The sequence below is a fragment of the Talpa occidentalis genome, unplaced genomic scaffold, assembly GCF_014898055.3.
Source record: "Talpa occidentalis isolate TD23 unplaced genomic scaffold, MPIMG_talOcc4v2.1 talOcc4.1049, whole genome shotgun sequence".
NCBI lineage: Eukaryota > Metazoa > Chordata > Mammalia > Eulipotyphla > Talpidae > Talpa > Talpa occidentalis.
Window position 1 is genome coordinate 4073 of NW_023601048.1, and position 19632 is coordinate 23704.

General features: G+C 63.7%; 1 protein-coding gene and 2 pseudogenes across 1 annotated transcript; all 3 read right to left on the bottom strand.

The window, feature by feature from the left end:
* Nucleotides 1-6627: 6627 nt before the first annotated feature.
* On the bottom strand, nucleotides 6628-7101 carry LOC119237858 (keratin-associated protein 12-1-like). The gene has a single exon (XM_037501703.1). It carries the CDS (start codon nucleotides 7099-7101, stop codon nucleotides 6628-6630), a length of 474 nt encoding a protein of 157 aa, XP_037357600.1.
* A 6295-nt stretch (nucleotides 7102-13396) lies between these two features.
* LOC119237857 (keratin-associated protein 10-8-like) lies at nucleotides 13397-14040 on the bottom strand (annotated as a pseudogene).
* Nucleotides 14041-17654: 3614 nt separating this feature from the next.
* On the bottom strand, nucleotides 17655-18651 carry LOC119237859 (keratin-associated protein 10-8-like; annotated as a pseudogene).
* Between the last annotated feature and the right edge of the window lie 981 nt (nucleotides 18652-19632).

Consider the following 19632-nt stretch of genomic DNA (forward strand, 5'->3'; position numbering starts at 1 on the left):
GGTCCAGACGGCCGGTGCTCCCGCGCGCCTTGAGGACGCCCCCCGCCCCCGCCCCGCGCCCCCCGCCCCGCGGCGCCCCGCGGCGCCCCGCTCCCCGGGGAGTGGCTCCTGCCGGCGGGCGCTTTCTCTCATCCTGGCTTGTCAGTGTAGCCGCCCCGCGCCCGATGGGATGGGTGCTCCCGGCCCGTGCATCTGTCGGTCGTTGCGTTTTTCAGGATCAAAATGCGGGGAGCTGCGCGTTATTTCTTGGAAAGGCGGGGACGCTTCCGCGTTCTTTCCGAGCTCGGCGCCGGCCCGGCCCGTGGGCCCCTTTGCTTCCTTGGTTCTGGTTCTCCGTCCTCTGCAGGCTGGCCGGTGCCTGCTGGACAGCGTGGCCCCCGCTTTCCTCCTGCCCTCCCCATCCTGTCCCCCTCCCTGCTCCCTCCTGCTCTCCTCCCCCTTCGCCCCCCCTCCCCTCCCCTCCCCTCCCCTCCTGCCCTGCCCCCCTCCCCGCCCCCGTCGTCCTCTCCCCTCCTCCTCCCCCCCCTGCCCCTGCCCCCAGCTTCTCTCAGGCCACCCGGAGGGGGTTGTCTCTCCCGTTACTTTCCAGCTCCAGGATTCCCGTTGTCCGTTGGTCGCAGTTTCCCTTTATCTGCCGAGTTTCCCTGTTCACCCACTCGTGAGAATAACTTCCCTGTCATTCTTCGTGCGTATTCTCTTTGATTCTTTGTAAGTCTTCTGAAACCAGTGTTCGCCAAACCAGTATCTGGACTCTCCGGTTTCGTTGCTATGGTTTCTTTTTCCCCTTGAGCCGTGAGTTACCTTTTCCTACATCTTTTCATGTCTAGCGATTCTTGATTGTGTGTTGGGAATCAGGCCCCCGTGCCCAGAGCCCGAATCCCGTCCCCCTTGGCTGGCCGTCGGCCCTGGCCCCAGCGGCCCTCGAGTGGCGCCCGCGTGGGCGCTCACCTGCAGCCGTGCAAAGTTCCGCGTGCGTCCTAAGCTCTGCATCTCGGCGGGACCGTTTCCTCTGGGGAGGCCGGGTGGTGGGCCAGGCCCGGTGGCGCCCCCCAGCACGGCTCGCAGGAGTGTGGTGGGTGCTGGCATCTGCACTACGCAGAGCCACGGGCCTGTTGGTGGTCAGGAATGAACACATTCCCGCAAGGCTTTCAACTCGGCAGCCGCTTCTTCCAGGGACTTTCCAGAACATCATCTTCTGCATCGTATTCTTATGGTCAAGGGTGGAGGTGGAGGTGAAATGATGACCTTGGACTCTTTGTCCTGGCGGACAGAGGGCCGTGTGAGCACCTGGCCCAGGTCCACAGTCTCCAGCGAGACCCTCCCTGCTGGCTTTAGGGTCTTCAGAAGGACAGCCGCCCAAAGAGAGGAGGAGGCAGGGCTGGCAGGAGTGACTGTGCCCCCTCAGGAGACCCCAACAGATGGCACAAAGCCTGCTGCTCTGTGCTGGTCTCAGACCACACCGCCCCAAGGACCCTGAACCTGCCTCACCCGTCGCCAAGCTGGTGCAGTGGCTCAGGCACAGACTGTGCCCGCTGATCGTGTGGTCTGGCTGCCCGCCCCTCATTGCTCCCCTGGGACACAGGACTTGTTCCACGGCACCTCTAGCAGCTCTGCAGCCCCACCCTTCCACCCTGTCCTGTCTGAGCACCCTCTGTCCTTCCTGTGTGTCCCTGGGGGATCTGCCAGCTGGAGGGCCTGGGAGCCTCAGCTGGCAGACCTAACCCCAGGGAGGGCATCACACAGCAGCGTCCAGCGCCAGGTGGTGGACTCACAGAGAAGTGACTCAGGTGGGACTTTGGGGAATGAAACAGCAGCCAGATGGAGCCTCGGGGGGTTTCCAAGAGTAACAAGGGATTGCAGAGGGGTCATTAGTCACGGAGATGATGGCCAAACAGGCCAGAGACATTTACAGCTGTGCACAAAGCGCAGGGAGGAAACAGGAAGTCCACAGGAAGCTTCCTGCTGTCAGGTCACCGCAGCTGGGTATAAAAGTCGCCCGGCAGGGAGCCGCAGACATCGCCTCCCTCCTCCACCACCACCTAGTCCACCGACATGACCTGCTCCAACTGCTCCTCCGGCTGCCCCTCGGGCTGCCCGGCCTCCGCGTGTGCGCCCCTGAGCTGCCGGCCCGTCGTGTGCCTGCGCCCCTCCTGCCAGCCGTCCGGGGGCTGCCAGCCCATGATGATCTGCCAGCCCTCCGGGGGCTGCCAGTCCTCGGGGGGCTCCCAGCCCATGATGATCTGCCAGCCCTCCGGGGGCTGCCAGTCCTCGGGGGGCTCCCTGCCCATGATGATCTGCCAGTCCTCCGGGGGCTGCCAGTCCTCCTGCCAGTCCTCCGGCCCCACCCTGGTCTGCAGACCCATCTCCTGTGGCCTCCCTGCCTGCTGCGTGCCCGTGAGCTGCAGACCCATGGTGTGCATTGCCTCCTCCTGCCAGTCCTCTGGGGGATGCCAGTCCTCCTGCCAGTCCTCCGGCCCCACCCTGGTCTGCAGGCCCGTCCCCTGCGGCACCCCTGCCTGCTGCTGACCGCACATCTCCTCCCCAGCGGCTCCCAGGGCAGACGGACCTGCTCCTGCCCCCAGATCCTACATGCGGTCAATGAAATCAGGCTCGTCGAACCCCTGAACTCTGGAGTGACAGCCTGTGAATGATCCAGCCTGTGAATGCCCCTGTCAGCCCCTCTGGCGGTCCTGGTCCAGGGTCTTCTCTGTCTCCAGGGGAGCCCCCCATGTAGTCAATAAACTGGTCACTCTGCTCCTTGTCTCTTCACTTTCAGTGCCCAGCTATCTAGCCCATGACTATGGAGGAAGTGGATTGGCACCTGCCTCAGTGTCTCCTTTGCCCAGGGTCCATCCTTGTTGGGTTCCAGGGGGGTGGAGAGGTGATCTGGTGCTGCCTCAGGCTGGGTGGTCCCAGGCAGGCGGCATGGCCACGGTGAGCCCATCTGTCTATGGCTGGTGTTGCTCCTTGCCTGCGGGCAGCAGGTGGTGAGCAGGTTGTGGGGTCTCTGGGTTGCCTGGGGGCCTGTCCTGGGGCTCGGGCACACCCTCTCCAGTCAGAGCCCACACGTGTCAGCCATGGTGCTGGCTATCCTATCGGGACCTCTCCGACGTGGACACGAGGAGAGGGTGGAGTCTGGAGCCTGCTCCTCTCACACGGGCTGAGCATCCGCCACATCCCTCAGTTCCTCTGGAGCGCTGATGCACTGGGGCACCATCCTGAGTGGTCTTCTGGAACGTACTCTCTGCGCTCCCCACAACTGCACTGGCTCTCCCGACCTCTGTGTGAGTCCTGGTCTTGGTCCTCAGCGCTGCTGGTGGCTTTGGGTTGTGTGACCTCTCTGCTGGCCCTGTAGAGGGCAGGGCTCCACCTGGAGACTGGCCAGCAGGACAGTGGTTGCCTGGGGCCGGTACTGGCTCCACCCTGGCCAGGCCCGGGGGCTGTCAGTCCTGGGGCTGGAGAGCCGCACCCTCACTCCCCGGGAGGAAGCCCAGGCCACACCTTCTGCTTGTCAGGAGTCTTCAGAGCTCCCCTGAGAGGCAGTGGCCTTCACAGTGCTGCCCTGTGCCCCAGCTGGACACCCACCGGGTGGCTCATCCATCTTCCCAGCTGGCTCTTAGGGACCGGATGTCAGCACAGGCTGTACCCCATACCAGCCCTGGGATTTGGGGCGTCAGCCCTCTGGGCAGCGATCTTGAGTCCTTGCCTTGCTGTGGACAGGGAGAGGCAGGCCCCGCATTGCAGTCACCGGCCATCACCTGGGGCTTCCAACGGCTTCCTTTACATCCGGGTGGTGACGAGCGTGGAGTCGCACATGGACTTGTCCTCAGGGGGCTGGCCCAGCAGTTTGCTTCAGTGGGGGCAGGGGGCGTTGGATGAGAGGACGTCAACGATGGAAGGGGTCATCTGGGCATGTGCACACACGTGCTCAGACATGCACATACCACAACACATACTTCACTGTGCACACACGCACGTGTACGCTCATGCACACACACACTGCTCATAGGGCAGCACGCACACACACTCGTGCACGCAATTGGCATCACACATACATGGCGTGCACCCAGGTGTGCACACTCAACCTGCACACACGCCGTGCTCATGGGTGCTCCTGCACATGCCTGTTTGTGACACTCAAGACGTGCACACACACTCGACCACATAGTGCTCGGGCCCAGGGCAGCACAGGCTGCTGCTATAGCTGGAGCTTGGGGGTGTGTGAGCCCCGGGAGCTAGAGTGCTGCGGACAGTGCTGGGGGCAGAAGCCGCCCTCTCCCACGTCTGTGGTGCCAGCTTTGTACACTGGGCGCCTCTTAGGGAGCAAAGTTTCAGGACACGGGACCCGAGGAAGAGGCTAAAACCCGACACTCCAGCGCTGGAGCAGGTACGGGAACAGGCTGCTTCAGACTCAAGCAAGCCGGGAGCGCGTGGCAGGCGGGGTGAGGGAGGGGTGGAAGCCGGGCGCTGGGCCGGGCCTCTGCCTGTGGGATGGGAATCCCGAGGCAGAGCTGGTCTCTTGTGTGCGGCTGCACAGCCTGGGCAGACCTCCCGGACGAGGGAAGGGTGCTTGGCAGCAGGCAGAGGCAGGGTGGGGGGAGCATAGCAGCCCCGGGCTCAGGTCTGGCCAGTGTTGTGCCCCATTTTGTGCCTCTTCCTGCAGGGATGACTGGGATCCTGCCGGCTCATGTGGGGCCCTGGCCTCCGGAGCCACTGGTTGCATCCTGACTCCGGCCTGCGGGGCCGCCAGGATGACAGGCCAGGACCCTGCGCCGCCTGGGGAAGGGCAGGGCTGGCCCCGCTCGGCAGGGTGACCACCGAGGACACACCCGACGTCTCCTGTCCCCACCTGCCCCACACCAGGCCCTGCAGGGGGCTCTCCGTGTCAGTCCTGCAGATGCGCCTGGGCCTCCGGGAGGGAACGGATGGTCTCAGCGGGAGCTGGACCTGGGCCCCGGCTGGACAATGCCAGGGACCCGCCCCAGCTCCCAGGCCACCGCTTTCAGGCCCTGATGCTCAGCGACCACCGAGCCTCCCCCCTTACTCCACCCCCTGAAGCTCAGGGCGGGGTCCCTGGCTCCTTGGCTGTCTGGCTTCGCCCTGGGATGTGTCAGATTCTCTCTTCAGCCGTGTCTGTGCCTCTGACTTTCCTCCCGATTGCCCTGCGCCCCTTGGTTGAAAGCGAGTGAGCATGCTTCCTTTTCGCCTCTTGGTGCTCCCTCCTCCTGGCGCCCTGCTCCTTCCGGTCCTCACCCTCAGCCCTGGCCAGTTCTCTGACCTCACATTCCGGGGAGCTCACAGGAAGTCCCTCCCTCTCTGCCAGGGCCTGTGCCCTGGCCCAAGTCTGCATTGTCTGTCTGGCCATTTTGAGTCCAGTTTTGTTGGTTGCCTTTTCTCTTGACACTGAATTGATTTTTCTTGCTTTTTGTGTGTCTTCTTACTTTAAAAAATATTTTATTTATTTTTGCATAGAAAAACTGGGGTGCAGGGCAGAGGTATGGGGCGTGAGAGGACTCACCAGAGACAGAGTGGGGAGCAGAACAGCAGATCTACTGAGAACCACTGCTGAGGGGAGCAGTGGGGAGACAGGAGAGGTCTGCTGCGCCATGTGGGTCACTCCCTGGCCAAGATGGAGCTCAGGCCTTCTTGATGATAGCCTGAGACCCAACCCATAGGCCACCTGGAGGCCCGAGTGTCTTCTTATTTTTGACTGCATGTCACACATCATGTACCAAGTGACGGGGATGTGACAGTGTCCCCCTGGGGGGCAGCATCTCCTCTCCTGCTGGGCCTTCCCTGAGGTTTGGGTCCATGTGTTATGGTGTGCACCTTCGTTTGGATTTTGTAGTTATGAGAAGCTTCAATTCCTCTTGGGGGATGTGCCAGCTGCTTGGGTAAGAGTTTGCCCCAGTGTTCACCCTAACTGCCCACTGCCGCTGCTTGCCTGGCACACAGAGAGTGCTGCAGCACCTGCCGTCCCCGGTAGGGCAGAGGCGGCTCATATAGCCATGCTGAGCAGATGGGTCTCAGAACAGGGGTGCCTGTCTGTGTGGACCAGTGGGCCAACGGAGGCCCAGCTTTCTGACCTCCTGTGCCTGGTGTCCAGGATGAATGGACTCTGCTTTCCGTTTTTAGTGGGTTTGCATGAGAGACTCCCTGCCTTGTAACTACCCTGCAGGGTCCCACATGGGGTCTGGGCCGAGGTCTGTCTCCTGCTCCCTCTTCGGGAGGGGATGATATCATCCGCCCTCCTCAGCCACAAGGAAGACCCCTCCCCTGCCTCCAAGGCCACATCTCTCCCCCTCAGTTGGGGCACCAGGGAGCAGCGCTGACTGGCAGACTCCTTCCAGGGGAGACCTGCAAAATGTGAGAGACAAAATGGAAGGACCAACTGCTGGGCTGAGAACAGTTTATTTGCTCATGTGGGCCGGCTCCCCTGGAGACAGAGAAGACCCTGGACCAGGACCGCCAGAGGGGCTGACAGGGGCATTCACAGGCTGGATCATTCACAGGCTGTCACTCCAGAGTTCAGGGGTTCGACGAGCCTGATTTCATTGACCGCATGTAGGATCTGGGGGCAGGAGCAGGTCCGTCTGCCCTGGGAGCCGCTGGGGAGGAGATGTGCGGTCAGCAGCAGGCAGGGGTGCCGCAGGGGACGGGCCTGCAGACCAGGGTGGGGCCGGAGGACTGGCAGGAGGACTGGCATCCCCCAGAGGACTGGCAGGAGGAGGCAATGCACACCATGGGTCTGCAGCTCACGGGCACGCAGCAGGCAGGGAGGCCACAGGAGATGGGTCTGCAGACCAGGGTGGGGCCGGAGGACTGGCAGGAGGACTGGCAGCCCCCGGAGGACTGGCAGATCATCATGGGCAGGGAGCCCCCCGAGGACTGGCAGCCCCCGGAGGGCTGGCAGATCATCATGGGCTGGGAGCCCCCCGAGGACTGGCAGCCCCCGGAGGGCTGGCAGATCATCATGGGCTGGCAGCCCCCGGACGGCTGGCAGGAGGGGCGCAGGCACACGACGGGCCGGCAGCTCAGGGGCGCACACGCGGAGGCCGGGCAGCCCGAGGGGCAGCCGGAGGAGCAGTTGGAGCAGGTCATGTCGGTGGACTAGGTGGTGGTGGAGGAGGGAGGCGATGTCTGCGGCTCCCTGCCGGGCGACTTTTATACCCAGCTGCGGTGACCTGACAGCAGGAAGCTTCCTGTGGACTTCCTGTTTCCTCCCTGCGCTTTGTGCACAGCTGTAAATGTCTCTGGCCTGTTTGGCCATCATCTCCGTGACTAATGACCCCTCTGCAATCCCTTGTTACTCTTGGAAACCCCCCGAGGCTCCATCTGGCTGCTGTTTCATTCCCCAAAGTCCCACCTGAGTCACTTCTCTGTGAGTCCACCACCTGGCGCTGGACGCTGCTGTGTGATGCCCTCCCTGGGGGTTAGGTCTGCCAGCTGAGGCTCCCAGGCCCTCCAGCTGGCAGATCCCCCAGGGACACACAGGAAGGACAGAGGGTGCTCAGACAGGACAGGGTGGAAGGGTGGGGCTGCAGAGCTGCTAGAGGTGCCGTGGAACAAGTCCTGTGTCCCAGGGGAGCAATGAGGGGCGGGCAGCCAGACCACACGATCAGCGGGCACAGTCTGTGCCTGAGCCACTGCACCAGCTTGGCGACGGGTGAGGCAGGTTCAGGGTCCTTGGGGCGGTGTGGTCTGAGACCAGCACAGAGCAGCAGGCTTTGTGCCATCTGTTGGGGTCTCCTGAGGGGGCACAGTCACTCCTGCCAGCCCTGCCTCCTCCTCTCTTTGGGCGGCTGTCCTTCTGAAGACCCTAAAGCCAGCAGGGAGGGTCTCGCTGGAGACTGTGGACCTGGGCCAGGTGCTCACACGGCCCTCTGTCCGCCAGGACAAAGAGTCCAAGGTCATCATTTCACCTCCACCTCCACCCTTGACCATAAGAATACGATGCAGAAGATGATGTTCTGGAAAGTCCCTGGAAGAAGCGGCTGCCGAGTTGAAAGCCTTGCGGGAATGTGTTCATTCCTGACCACCAACAGGCCCGTGGCTCTGCGTAGTGCAGATGCCAGCACCCACCACACTCCTGCGAGCCGTGCTGGGGGGCGCCACCGGGCCTGGCCCACCACCCGGCCTCCCCAGAGGAAACGGTCCCGCCGAGATGCAGAGCTTAGGACGCACGCGGAACTTTGCACGGCTGCAGGTGAGCGCCCACGCGGGCGCCACTCGAGGGCCGCTGGGGCCAGGGCCGACGGCCAGCCAAGGGGGACGGGATTCGGGCTCTGGGCACGGGGGCCTGATTCCCAACACACAATCAAGAATCGCTAGACATGAAAAGATGTAGGAAAAGGTAACTCACGGCTCAAGGGGAAAAAGAAACCATAGCAACGAAACCGGAGAGTCCAGATACTGGTTTGGCGAACACTGGTTTCAGAAGACTTACAAAGAATCAAAGAGAATACGCACGAAGAATGACAGGGAAGTTATTCTCACGAGTGGGTGAACAGGGAAACTCGGCAGATAAAGGGAAACTGCGACCAACGGACAACGGGAATCCTGGAGCTGGAAAGTAACGGGAGAGACAACCCCCTCCGGGTGGCCTGAGAGAAGCTGGGGGGCAGGGGCAGGGGGGAGGAGGAGGGGAGAGGACGACGGGGGCGGGGAGGGGGGCAGGGCAGGAGGGGAGGGGAGGGGAGGGGAGGGGGGGCGAAGGGGGAGGAGAGCAGGAGGGAGCAGGGAGGGGGACAGGATGGGGAGGGCAGGAGGAAAGCGGGGGCCACGCTGTCCAGCAGGCACCGGCCAGCCTGCAGAGGACGGAGAACCAGAACCAAGGAAGCAAAGGGGCCCACGGGCCGGGCCGGCGCCGAGCTCGGAAAGAACGCGGAAGCGTCCCCGCCTTTCCAAGAAATAACGCGCAGCTCCCCGCATTTTGATCCTGAAAAACGCAACGACCGACAGATGCACGGGCCGGGAGCACCCATCCCATCCGGGCGCGGGGCGGCTACACTGACAAGCCAGGATGAGAGAAAGCGCCCGCCGGCAGGAGCCACTCCCCGGGGAGCGGGGCGCCGCGGGGCGCCGCGGGGCGGGGGGCGCGGGGCGGGGGCGGGGGGCGTCCTCAAGGCGCGCGGGAGCACCGGCCGTCTGGACCCAGACAAACCCGCGCTCGGGGGGTGGACACGGCAGCCAGCTGAGGGCCCCACGGCCCCCGCGGTGACGCTTGGGGCCACGGAGAGCTGAAGCCGGAGGAGAGGGGTGCAGGGGGAGAGCAGGGCCGGCCGGTGGAGTCCCGACCGGGTCCGACCCGAGAGCCTGTTCAGAACGTCCCTCTCGGGACCTGGGTCACAGGTGAGGGGCCGCCGTGGCCGCCTAGGCGCCTCCGTTTTATGTGACCTTGACCCGCGGACAGAGCCAAAGGGCAGCCCACGCTGGTGTCCCGACCCCGCGGGCGCAGGGACCGTCCTGGGGTGAGACTCCAGCGCGGGGCCTGCGCTCGGGACTTGTGGCCACCGGGATGAGGTCGCTCTGCCCGGGGGGGCCATAGCCTGGCGCCCGGGTCTCCGAGGCCTCAGATCACGACAGGCCCCGGGGCGGCGAGCCAGGCGGTGTCGTGTGGACAGAGCACTGGGCGTTCGTCGCGGGAGGACCTCGGCGTCGTGATGTGGCCCCGTCCCCCACGACGGCCGTGCCCCGTCCGACGGGGCCGCGAGGCAGGAACCCCACAGCTGCTGAGTCACAGGAGCCTCGGCCCAGAAGCAGCGGCTGCCTGAGTCACTTCCCAGACTCAGGGACGAGGAAACCCCGCGCTTCCGCGGGCAGCCCGAGCGACTGGCGCCGGGAGGAGGAGGCCGCGAATAAACGGCGGCCGGGGAAGGAGCCACAGGCCAGCCGTCCTCCGCGCTGACCCGCGGCCCCCCACCGCCCCGTGCCACACCAGCCGCCCCTCTGCTGCCAGCCGCCGGCCGAGCGCCCAACTCCTGTGTGCCCATGAGCTGCCGGCCCTCGGGTGCCTGGCCCCTTCCTGCCCGTCCTCCAGCCCCACCTGGTCTGCAGGCCGGTCCCTGCGGTGCCCCTGCCTGCTGCTAAGCCCGGGTCCCTGAGGCCCGGCCTGGGCGTGCAGGTTCCGAAGCAGCCGCTGGGACCCCACGAAGCAGCCCGCGTGGCCCATTCCGCCCTCGGGGCCTGGCTGGAACCCTGCCGTGAGGCGGCTCCATCCCAACCCACAGCCCCCGGCCCCGAGCCCGGGCATCCACATGGGTCCACACCGGCCAGGCCTGTGTCCAGGCCCTGCAGCCCCGGCCCCCAAGGCCCAGTAAACCGCCACAGCCAGGCCCACCGTGTGCCCTGTCCCCACTCCACGCCGGCCCCTGGACCGCACCCACCCGGGAGGCTCCGAGGGTCCGGAAACTCCCTTTTCTGCCAAGAGGCGCAGGTGCCAGTGGCCTGGGGTGACCGCCACGGGGAGGCTCAGCCATGGCCGTGGGGTCAGAACTGACCCTGCTCTGGGCGGGCGCAGGTCCTCCTTTCTGACCTGGCCCCCGGGGAGAAGGTGTCCTGGGGGTGGCCTGTGGGTGTCCTGGGTGTGGGTGTGAGTGTCCTCCCAGGACCCCAGTGGGCTCCCCTGGGGCGGCTGGGGCTCCGCAGGTGGGGCCCCCGGGGCATGACTTCTGTGCCTCCCTGATGGCCTCACCGGTCCCTAACCTGCGGCCACGCCCCTCACAGGCCAAGTGCCCGGCCGCGGAAGGGCTCGGGTGGTCCGGGCCATCCCCGGACTAGCGGGCCAGAGGGGCTTGGCCGGCAGAGGAGCCCTTCGGGAGAAGCCAGAGGCCGCCCGGGCCTGGCCAGGAAGAGCCCAGGGGAGGGGCCTCTGGAGTGGGGGAGACTCGGGGCCAGCGTGATGGCTCCCCAGCTCGGACCCCGCTTCTCCAGGCCTGGGTCCCGCCAGCCGTGGCCGTGGGAGGAGGGGAGGCGCGGGGAGGGAGGCGAGGCCCAGGGTTTCTGGGCCCCTCCCCTTGGGGGCTCTTCCTGGTCTCTGGGCTCCCCTTCGGGGTGCTTCCTGCGCGCCTCTGCCCCGCCCGCCCGGAGAGGGCTGGGACTCCCCTTCCCTGCCTGGCAGAGGCGCGTCCTGCCTGGCTCTGCACCTGCGGCCACTGGTCCCCCCAAGGCCCATCCCTGGGCACCTGCAGCAGCACCCCCAGCACGCCCCCTGGGGCCTCAGCACAGACCCCACGAGAACTTCGAGGCTGCAAGCCCTGGTGGCGTGGGGGGAGCCCTCAGGGACTCGGCCCACTCCTGGCGCCCCTCCCCAGCTGAGGAGGGCAGCCCCCCACCCCAGTGAGGGGGACTGGCCCTGCTGCCTGGAGGGACTCCCTCCCGACCCCCAGCCCAGCCCGACCCCGACCCTGGTGCAGGCGCCCCTTGGCCTCCCGCCTCCCTGGCTCGGGCGGAGGAGGAGTTTTCAGGGCTGCACCGCCCCCCCCCCCCGAATCCCCAGATGGGCGACTTGAGAGAAGCGGGTCCCGAGAGTCTGGGGATGGGGGTGTGGGCGGGGATGGGTGTCCCCACTCTCAGCTGCCGGGCTTTGCGGCTGGTCCGCAGCCGTGGAAGCCATTGGCTCCGCAGAGGGAGGTCCAGAGAGCTTCCAGAACCTTCCTCCCTGTGGACATTTATAAACAAGCCTCCAGGAGCACCAGCCGTCATCTCGGCTGCTCTCGCCTCCCCATCCTGCTGCGGCTGAGTGTGCGGGCCAAGTGGGCTTGGACCCCATGTGAGCTCGGGTCTCCCCCATGAGCTCGAACTACCCCCCATGAGCTCAGGACCCCTCCCACATGAGCTCAGGACCCCCACGTGAGCTTCCAGAACCCCACATGGGCTCGGGACCCCCGCGTGAATCGGAACCTCACATGAGCTCGGACCCCTTGTGAACTCTGAATCCCGGGTGTGAGCTTGGATGCTGCATGAACTTGGACCCGGCGTGAGCACCGCTGCTGTGGCACCTGCTGTCCCTGGGGCACCCACTGCCTGGGGAGGGGGGCGGCTTTCTGGGCAGGAGGGTTGTCCGGCCCTAGGGGAGGCGCCATCCCTCAGGCCTTGGGGTCTCTGCGCGCTTCACCCCGTCTGCATCCCTGCACTCGTGGCTCTGGGTGGGGAGCTGGAGCTTCTTCTGAGTCTTTGTCCGCTCTGCGCTGGGAGTGGCCGTCAGGCCTTGGTCCACTTTCCCTTAAGTCTGAAGGTGCGCGATGGGGCAGGGTTTGGGCCAACTCGGGAAGCCGAGGGGTCGGGAGCCAGGCGGGTGTACGCCGCGGCCACTTTCTGTCTAAAGGCCCCCCAGGGGTGCTGCTCTGTCCTCTCCCTGGAGGCAGAGATAAGCTGGGTGGGGTGGCCCCCGAGCCGCCCCCTGCTCCTGGTCCTGTCTGCCAGGCCCTGGTTCGTGGGCCCGATGGGCCCATCTCTGGCCCGAGGGGAAGCGGGCGCCTGGTGCTGCCCTGGTGGCTCTGACGGGCCCACGGCCCCCGGTGCCAGCGGTCCTGAGACGGCAGCTCGCCCGCCCCGCCCAAGGGTGTGTTCGCGGGTCCTTGCTCTGTGCCGTCTCCACCGGCTTAGAAATCTCAAGCAGGAGCCGTGTCTGGAGGGACCCGGGGCCCCGCGGGACCCCAGGAGCTAGTGGGGCCAGCGCAGACTTGTCCACTCAGCCGCGGCCCCGCCCCCCAGCACCAGGCGCTCCTTCTCCGTGTGGGCGCCTCTGTCCAGGGGAGTCAGCTCGGTCTGGACCGGACTCCCCAGTCCCCACCAACCAGGGTCTCTGCTGTCCCTCCCCCCAGTTCACCCGATCCGGCATGGGCAGGGGCCCGAGGGCCCATGGGGGGCCCAAGCCTCTGACCCCACGCTGCCTCCTGTGCCAGCCTGCGAGGGCTCTACTGGGGGGGTGCTGGGGGGGCGGGGCCTGGGTGTGGCGGGGAAGGGGGAGCAGGCAGACAGCACCCACGTCCAGATGGTGCCGTCTCTCAGCCATTCCGAACTCAAGTCTGAGAGGGCGTCTGTAATGTCTGGCTCCCACCAGCTGAAGACCCCCCACAGGGACCTTGGGGTGCTCAGGGAGGAAGAAGAAATACACTGCCATGTTGTCTGACACACCGTTTATTGATTATGGCAACTGACTGTTGTCACATCAGATGCCAGCAGCTGCCCTGCGGAGTAGGCCCCGTCACGCCGTCGGTCCCCCATCCTGAGGGATCTGTGGGCCTCTTGTCTCAGAAAGGGTTCGAATCCCCTTGAGCAGCAGCTGAGTGTCCCCTAGTGGAAAGGGGAGGTCCTGGCGCCAGCAGAGGGGCTGGGGTCCCACAGGGAGAGCTGTGCTGAGGGCAGACAGCAGCCCTCCAGGCAGGAGAGAGGGTCAGCAGCAGGCGGGGCGGGGGCACGCGGGCCGGCAGAGCAGGGACACGGAGGAGGCCCCGCGGCAGCAGCCGGGCTGGCAGGAGGGGGCGGGGGCGCAGCAGGCGGGTTTGCACACGGGGCGGCAGATGAGGGACACGCAGGAGGAGGGTTTGCAGCAGGGCGGGGGGCAGGGGCTGGGCTGGCAGCAGGAGGAGGATGAGCAGGGGGAGGGCCCCGAGCAGACGGGCACACAGCACGCGGGCGTGCAGCAGATGGGCGTGCAACACACGGGCTTGCAGCAGACAGGCGTGCAGCAGGCAGGTGTGCACGAGACAAGCGTGCAGCACATGGGTGTGCAGCACACAGGCTTGCAGCACATGGGCATGCAGCAGGCCTGCTGGCAGGGGGAGCAGCTGCAGCATGAGGGCTCGCAGGGGCAGCTGCAGGCCGACTGGCAGGGGCTGGACCCACAGCTCACCGGGTGCACATCAGGGTCTGGCAGGAGGCAGGAGCGCAGCAGCTGGGGGCATAGCAGGGGGGCTCACAGCAGCTCTCGGGGCAGTCGTCTCCCTGCCAGGAGGACTCAGGCCAGGACACAGGCAGGCAGACCCGGCTGCTGTAGCTCAGGTCACTGGAGCAGACGGACAGGGTGGAGGAGGCCATGGCGTGTGGCTGGAGGAGGGAGGGTGCGTGCGTGCGTGTGTGTGTGTGTGTGTGTGTGTGTGTGTGTGTGAGTGGGTGTGGAGGTGCTGGGCCTCTGGGCTTTTATACCCCTCTGGGCTTGTGTTTCCCCTCCCAGCTCACAGGCCTTCCTTGTTGGTGTTTGCAGCTGCAGGAGAGCCTCATCCACGCTGGTTTTGTTTCTACCTTAGCCTTGACTCATCAGCCTGTGAGTGTGCCGGGGTGTGTTTTCCTGTCTCTTCCTGTTTGGCTACAGAAAACTTGTATGGCTTGTGTGGAGCCTGCTTGGTGCTTGGGGTTGAGGGGCTCACTCTGCTCAGCTTTTCTCCCCTCCCGTACCCCAGAGGTCTCTGCTGTAATTCAAGCCACACTTGGGATTTTTTTTTTGTTTTCTTGTCTGGTAGTGGTTTTGCACTTTCGAATTCTTTGTACATCTCCAAAAAGCATCAATTTTACCATCATACTTTTTGACAATTTGGCTGGGTATAGAATTCTGCTTTTTTTGTGTGAGTGTGGGACCCTCGCCGGTGGCCGGGGGAACGAATCAGCGCTGCAGAGGCTGCGGGCAGCCTCGCAGCCCAGCGCTCAACCGCTGCGCCACCAGGGAGGCCCAGAATTCTGCTTTTAAATGACGACTTTCTCAAAAACATAAAGGACACATTTACATTTCCTGTGTTCCTGATAAGTCTGAAGCTGCTCATCTATTTTTCTTCACTTTCCAGGGACATTTGGTTGTTTTTATTCAAATATGCCACATTTTCACTTGTGAATTTCGTCCCTTCCTGTGCCTAGAGCTGGTTGAGGCTTATTGTTGGATGTTTCCAATAACCTCACCCTGCTGACCTGTCCTCCTCTGGTGCAGGAGTTGTCTGGCCCTGTGGAACTAGCCTGTGTGGCTTGGGTTCTCTCTCAGCTCTGAATGTTTGCCCTCACTCTCATTTCTAGGAGGGCTTTTGATTTTATCTTTTAGTGTTTAGCCATTTTTGGTTCATAAATTGGGAATTATTTCCTAATTTTTAGTTTGGAACCACTATTATTTGATTGTTTCTTTTTCCTAGCTGACTGATTTGTCTTGTGACATGCCAAGGCATGGTCCCCCATAACTGATGGTGATTCTGTGCTTTCTACAGACTCTCCACCACCTCCAGGGCTGTCTCACAGGCTGCTCACTAACGTCAGCTCATCTGACTCTCCCATTAAAGGCTACTTCGTTCTTGTGCCTGAAGTCCTGTGCCATCACACACCAATTTGCTTCTCTTTTCTGCAAACATAGCAGAGTCCTCATGTTCATACTATTCTGTTTTAGTTTTTCTTATTATAACTCTTGAAAATCCTCTCAGTGGCTCTGAAATGTTGGTGAATCCCAACCTCCTTTACAAGACTCGAGGTCCTGTGTTGCTTCTTGGGGAGGAAGCAATCATGCCCTTTTCCTTTTCACACTCAAGCCACAGGCGAGTGCTTTCCAAAGTCAACCACTGTGCCAAGCCTCCCCAAGGGACTGCTTTTTACAGGCACAAAACCACCAAGCAGTAGAACAGCTGTACCAAGGATGGCAACGGCTGGGGCAGAGAATCCACAATACTCACATGTCCCCTGGCCGGGGGAGCTGTGGGCACGCTGTGCGGTGGGTGTCTTGCCCTCGGAGTGTGGTGCCTTTTGTTCCCAGGAACTCTGGTGTATCCCCTCTGGCTTCCTTCCTTCTGCTCTGCTCTGGACCTGCTGGGCTTTTATACCAGAATGTTACTCTCACCTTCAGCTTGTGTTTCCACAAGTGTCTGGAGATCCTCGGCTGATAATCGTAATTTTATGAGGGTCTGCCTTCTTGGGGTTCATTGATGATGTGTCCTGTGCACAAGCAAGTATGTCCTCATAAGCCAGCGGGGGCTCTGAGGGAGTGTGGGGTCTCAGAACGACCCCCGCCCCAAGGTCGCCGGGACGCTGTGTTTCTCTCTCCTCTGACCCGACATGCCCAGTTTTGCTCTTCTCCTGTCTCTGCTGTGAGTCCACTGGGTACACTGGGCCTATGTTCTTCAGGCCTTGAGTCCCCTCCTTTGTGGCGCGGGTGCACACAGCCTGCGTGCTCATGGGCCCTGTTACCGAGCAACGTGCTCCCCAGTGCACAGGCCCGAATTCCAGGATGCCAGGCTTGAGAAAAGGAAGAAGCTTTACTGTGAATTGACTGGTAGGGAGGCAAGCTCAAGTCTGCCTTTCTGTCCAGGAAAGGAAAGGGTTCATATTCATTTGGGGGATGGGGTTGAAAATAACTAGTAAAATTATATTGCCTGAAAAGCAGATTAGGGGTAAAGAAATGTGGGCTTGGCTGAAGTCGCTGGGGGTGGCAGGGCAGTTCATATGTGATGCACTTCTTCCATCAGCGGAGTTTTGAATTTCAGTCAGGGGGGTGCATCTGTCTCTCTGGGCAGCCCCCCTCCTCAGTGTTTGCAGCAATTGGGGTGACGGGGTCAAGCAGAAGGGTCAGAGAGTGAGTGGGCCCTCTCCCTGCTGCCAGGCCTGACCATGGGGCAGAGGGTCAGCCCTGCTGTGTGTCCTGCACTTGCAGAGCATGAAGGCGTCTGAGCTCCAAGTTGGCGCTTCTGGCCCACGGCCCCAGAGCCACAGCGGGATGGCCACCACCTCTGTGCTGGCTGCGCTTCCAGGACTGCAGCAGCAGCGTCCACTTGTCTCTGGCCCTGGGACTGGCCCTGCTGCCTGACCCGGGCTGCTTCAGGGAGGAACCTGGAGGTCCCACCCTGCCCTCAGTTAGCACTGCCCCCATGGGACTCCCTGGCCTGCTGGGGGGGCTGTGGGTCGAGGATGGCAGGTGGGCACTGTCCCACATGCCACTGGTGGCCGGGAGCGAGCTCAGGCCGAGGCCAGGCAGCAGCTGGGGCTCTGGGAAACTGTGGGCTCCATCTGCATCAGCCCCCTTGTGCCATGCCGAGCTCAGGGGCTCTTTGCAGCAGGAGTGGGGGATGGCGCTCAGGGAGCAAGGGACTTGGGAGTCTGGGAAGTGGGCAGCAGCCAGGGGAGTCTCCAGGAGGCTACCGCCCATGGAGGCTGCATCCTGCCTCAGGGCCTTTAACCTGCCTTTACCGCCCCGTCCCCTGCCCCTGTTGAGAGGAGAGGGTGGAGGAAACCAGAAAGATGAGGTCCGTTCTGTGTCTTGGGGCATTGGTGGAAGCTGGAGGAAGGTCTGCCTTGCCAGTGGCCAGCAGACACCAACTGTGTCGGTGCTCTGAGGGAGGGGCTGTCTGGGGCGGGCTGTCTGGCTCTGGGCTGTCTTGTTGGAGGTGCAGAGGGGTTAGCCCTGGTGACCAGCGGCGCGGCTGCCTGCGGGGGTCTGGCACAGATGCGCTACGCTGTCCTGGGGCCGCCACTGAGCCCAGGGACCGTGGCTATGTCCCGCGACGCCCGGCCCCGGGTCCAGGCACAGCTTTCCTGAGATGGGTCTGGGGGCCAGGCCCCAAGAACTGAGAGGGAGACGGCCTGAGGGGTTCCCAGAGCCAGCACCAGGTGCGCCCCTCCCTCTGCCCGGTATGTGCACAGACAGGACGGGAGGTCAGCATGAGACAAGAGGCTTTATTAGGGTTCAGAGCTCAGGTCCCTGCCTGCAGGGGGCCAGGCCTGCTGGGCCCTGGGGACGCCAGCTGGGGCTCAGGGGCAGCGGGGGAGTGTGACTCCCCGGTGCGGCCGGCATCAGGGAGGACTCGGTAGTATCCCTGGCTCCTGAGACGGGGCGGGAGCAGGCGGGGTGGGTTTGTCCCCTCCCCTTGGTCTGAAGGGCAGGCGCGGGGTGGCCGGTGGGGAGTTGGCCTCCTGCTGGAGAAGGGACCTGACGGCAGCCGGGAGGGGTCAGCAGCAGGCGGGGCGGGGGCACGCGGGCCGGCAGAGCAGGGACACGGAGGAGGCCCGCGGCAGCAGCCGGGCTGGCAGGAGGGGGCGGGGGCGCAGCAGGCGGGTTTGCACACGGGGCGGCAGATGAGGGACACGCAGGAGGAGGGTTTGCAGCAGGGCGGGGGGCAGGGGCTGGGCTGGCAGCAGGAGGAGGATGAGCAGGGGGAGGGCCCCGAGCAGACGGGCACACAGCACGCGGGCGTGCAGCAGGCGGGCGTGCAACACATGGGCGTGCAGCAGGCAGGTGTGCACGAGACAGGCGTGCAGCAATGGGTGTGCAGCACACAGGCTTGCAGCAGACGGGCGTGCAACACACAGGCTTGCAGCAGACGGGCGTGCAGCACATGGGCTTGCAGCAGACAGGCGTGCAGCAGGCAGGTGTGCACGAGACAGGCGTGCAGCACGTGGGCGTGCAGCACATGGGCTTGCAGCACACGGCATGCAGCAGGCCTGCTGGCAGGGGGAGCAGCTGCAGCACGAGGGCTCGCAGGAGCTGGACCCGCAGCTCACCGGGGCGCACATCAGGGTCTGGCAGGAGGCGGGGGCGCAGCAGCTGGGGGCGCAGCAGGGGGGCTCGCAGCAGGGGGGCTCGCAGCAGCTCTCGGGGCAGTCGTCCCCTTGCCAGGAGGACTCAGGCAGGCAGACCCGGCTGCCGTAGCTCAGGTCGCTGGAGCAGACGGACAGGGTGGAGGCGGCCATGGCGTGCAGCTGGAGGAGGGAGGGTGCGTGTGTGAGTGTGGGTGTGAGTGTGTGTGGAGGTTCCCCGGGGTTCTCTGCTTTTATACTCTGCTCATCCCTGAAGGAGGCCCAGTGCTCTTCCTTGTTGATTTTTGCCCCGTGAGGACGCGTGGGGGCGGCCGTGTCATCATGTGACTTCCTTGCTGCCTGGTGAGGCCAGGGAGCTGTTGGGCGGGCTGGCATCCATGGCCTCGTCTGCCCCATGGGAAGGAGTGTGTGGCCTCCCTTTGGCTGACCCCACTTCTTCCAGCTCGGCATCGGGTATCCTGTGACAGGTCCGGGATCTGGGGCCCGGCAAGGGTTTTGTGCAGCCCGTGTGCTGGTCTGTGTGGCTGCCCGGCTGTGACGGGAGAGACGTGCACAGAGGGGCCTGCCTGGGCCAAGGTGCGTGAGGACAGGCCCTCCTGGTGGGCCAGAGTTGCCCGGGGGCAGCAGGTCCTCTCTCCTAAGAAAAGGCTGGAACTTTCCACATGGCCTTCGCTGCCTGGCTTGTGAGGAGAACCAGATTCGGGAACTGGCCTTGGGTCCTAAACCACTTGCCCCAGAGTCCGCGGTCAGCTGTCTTTGGAGAGGAGTTGCCCGGGAGGGGCTAAGGGTGGGGCGGCTGCTAATCTGGAGCTGCGTGTGGGGAATCCAGATAACCCCCCATTAGCGTAGCTTCAATAAAAACTCTCTGAGGGAATCACTTTGCTATACAATTGATGTTGAGAAGCACTCGCATTCTGAATGATGGATGAACAATTAATGTGGATATTTAAGTGTTCTTAATACTAGAGTAGGATAAGAAGTAAAAGTATCAAATACAAAATTCAAAGCATTCACAACATTCACGAAGCACACAGAAAGCTGCTTCATTTTTTACTGATCACTATTGCTTCTCAGGCTGAGCATGAAGGTCCCACCTGCCAGGTGAGCCAAGTTCCCGTCTGGCCGTGTCCAGTG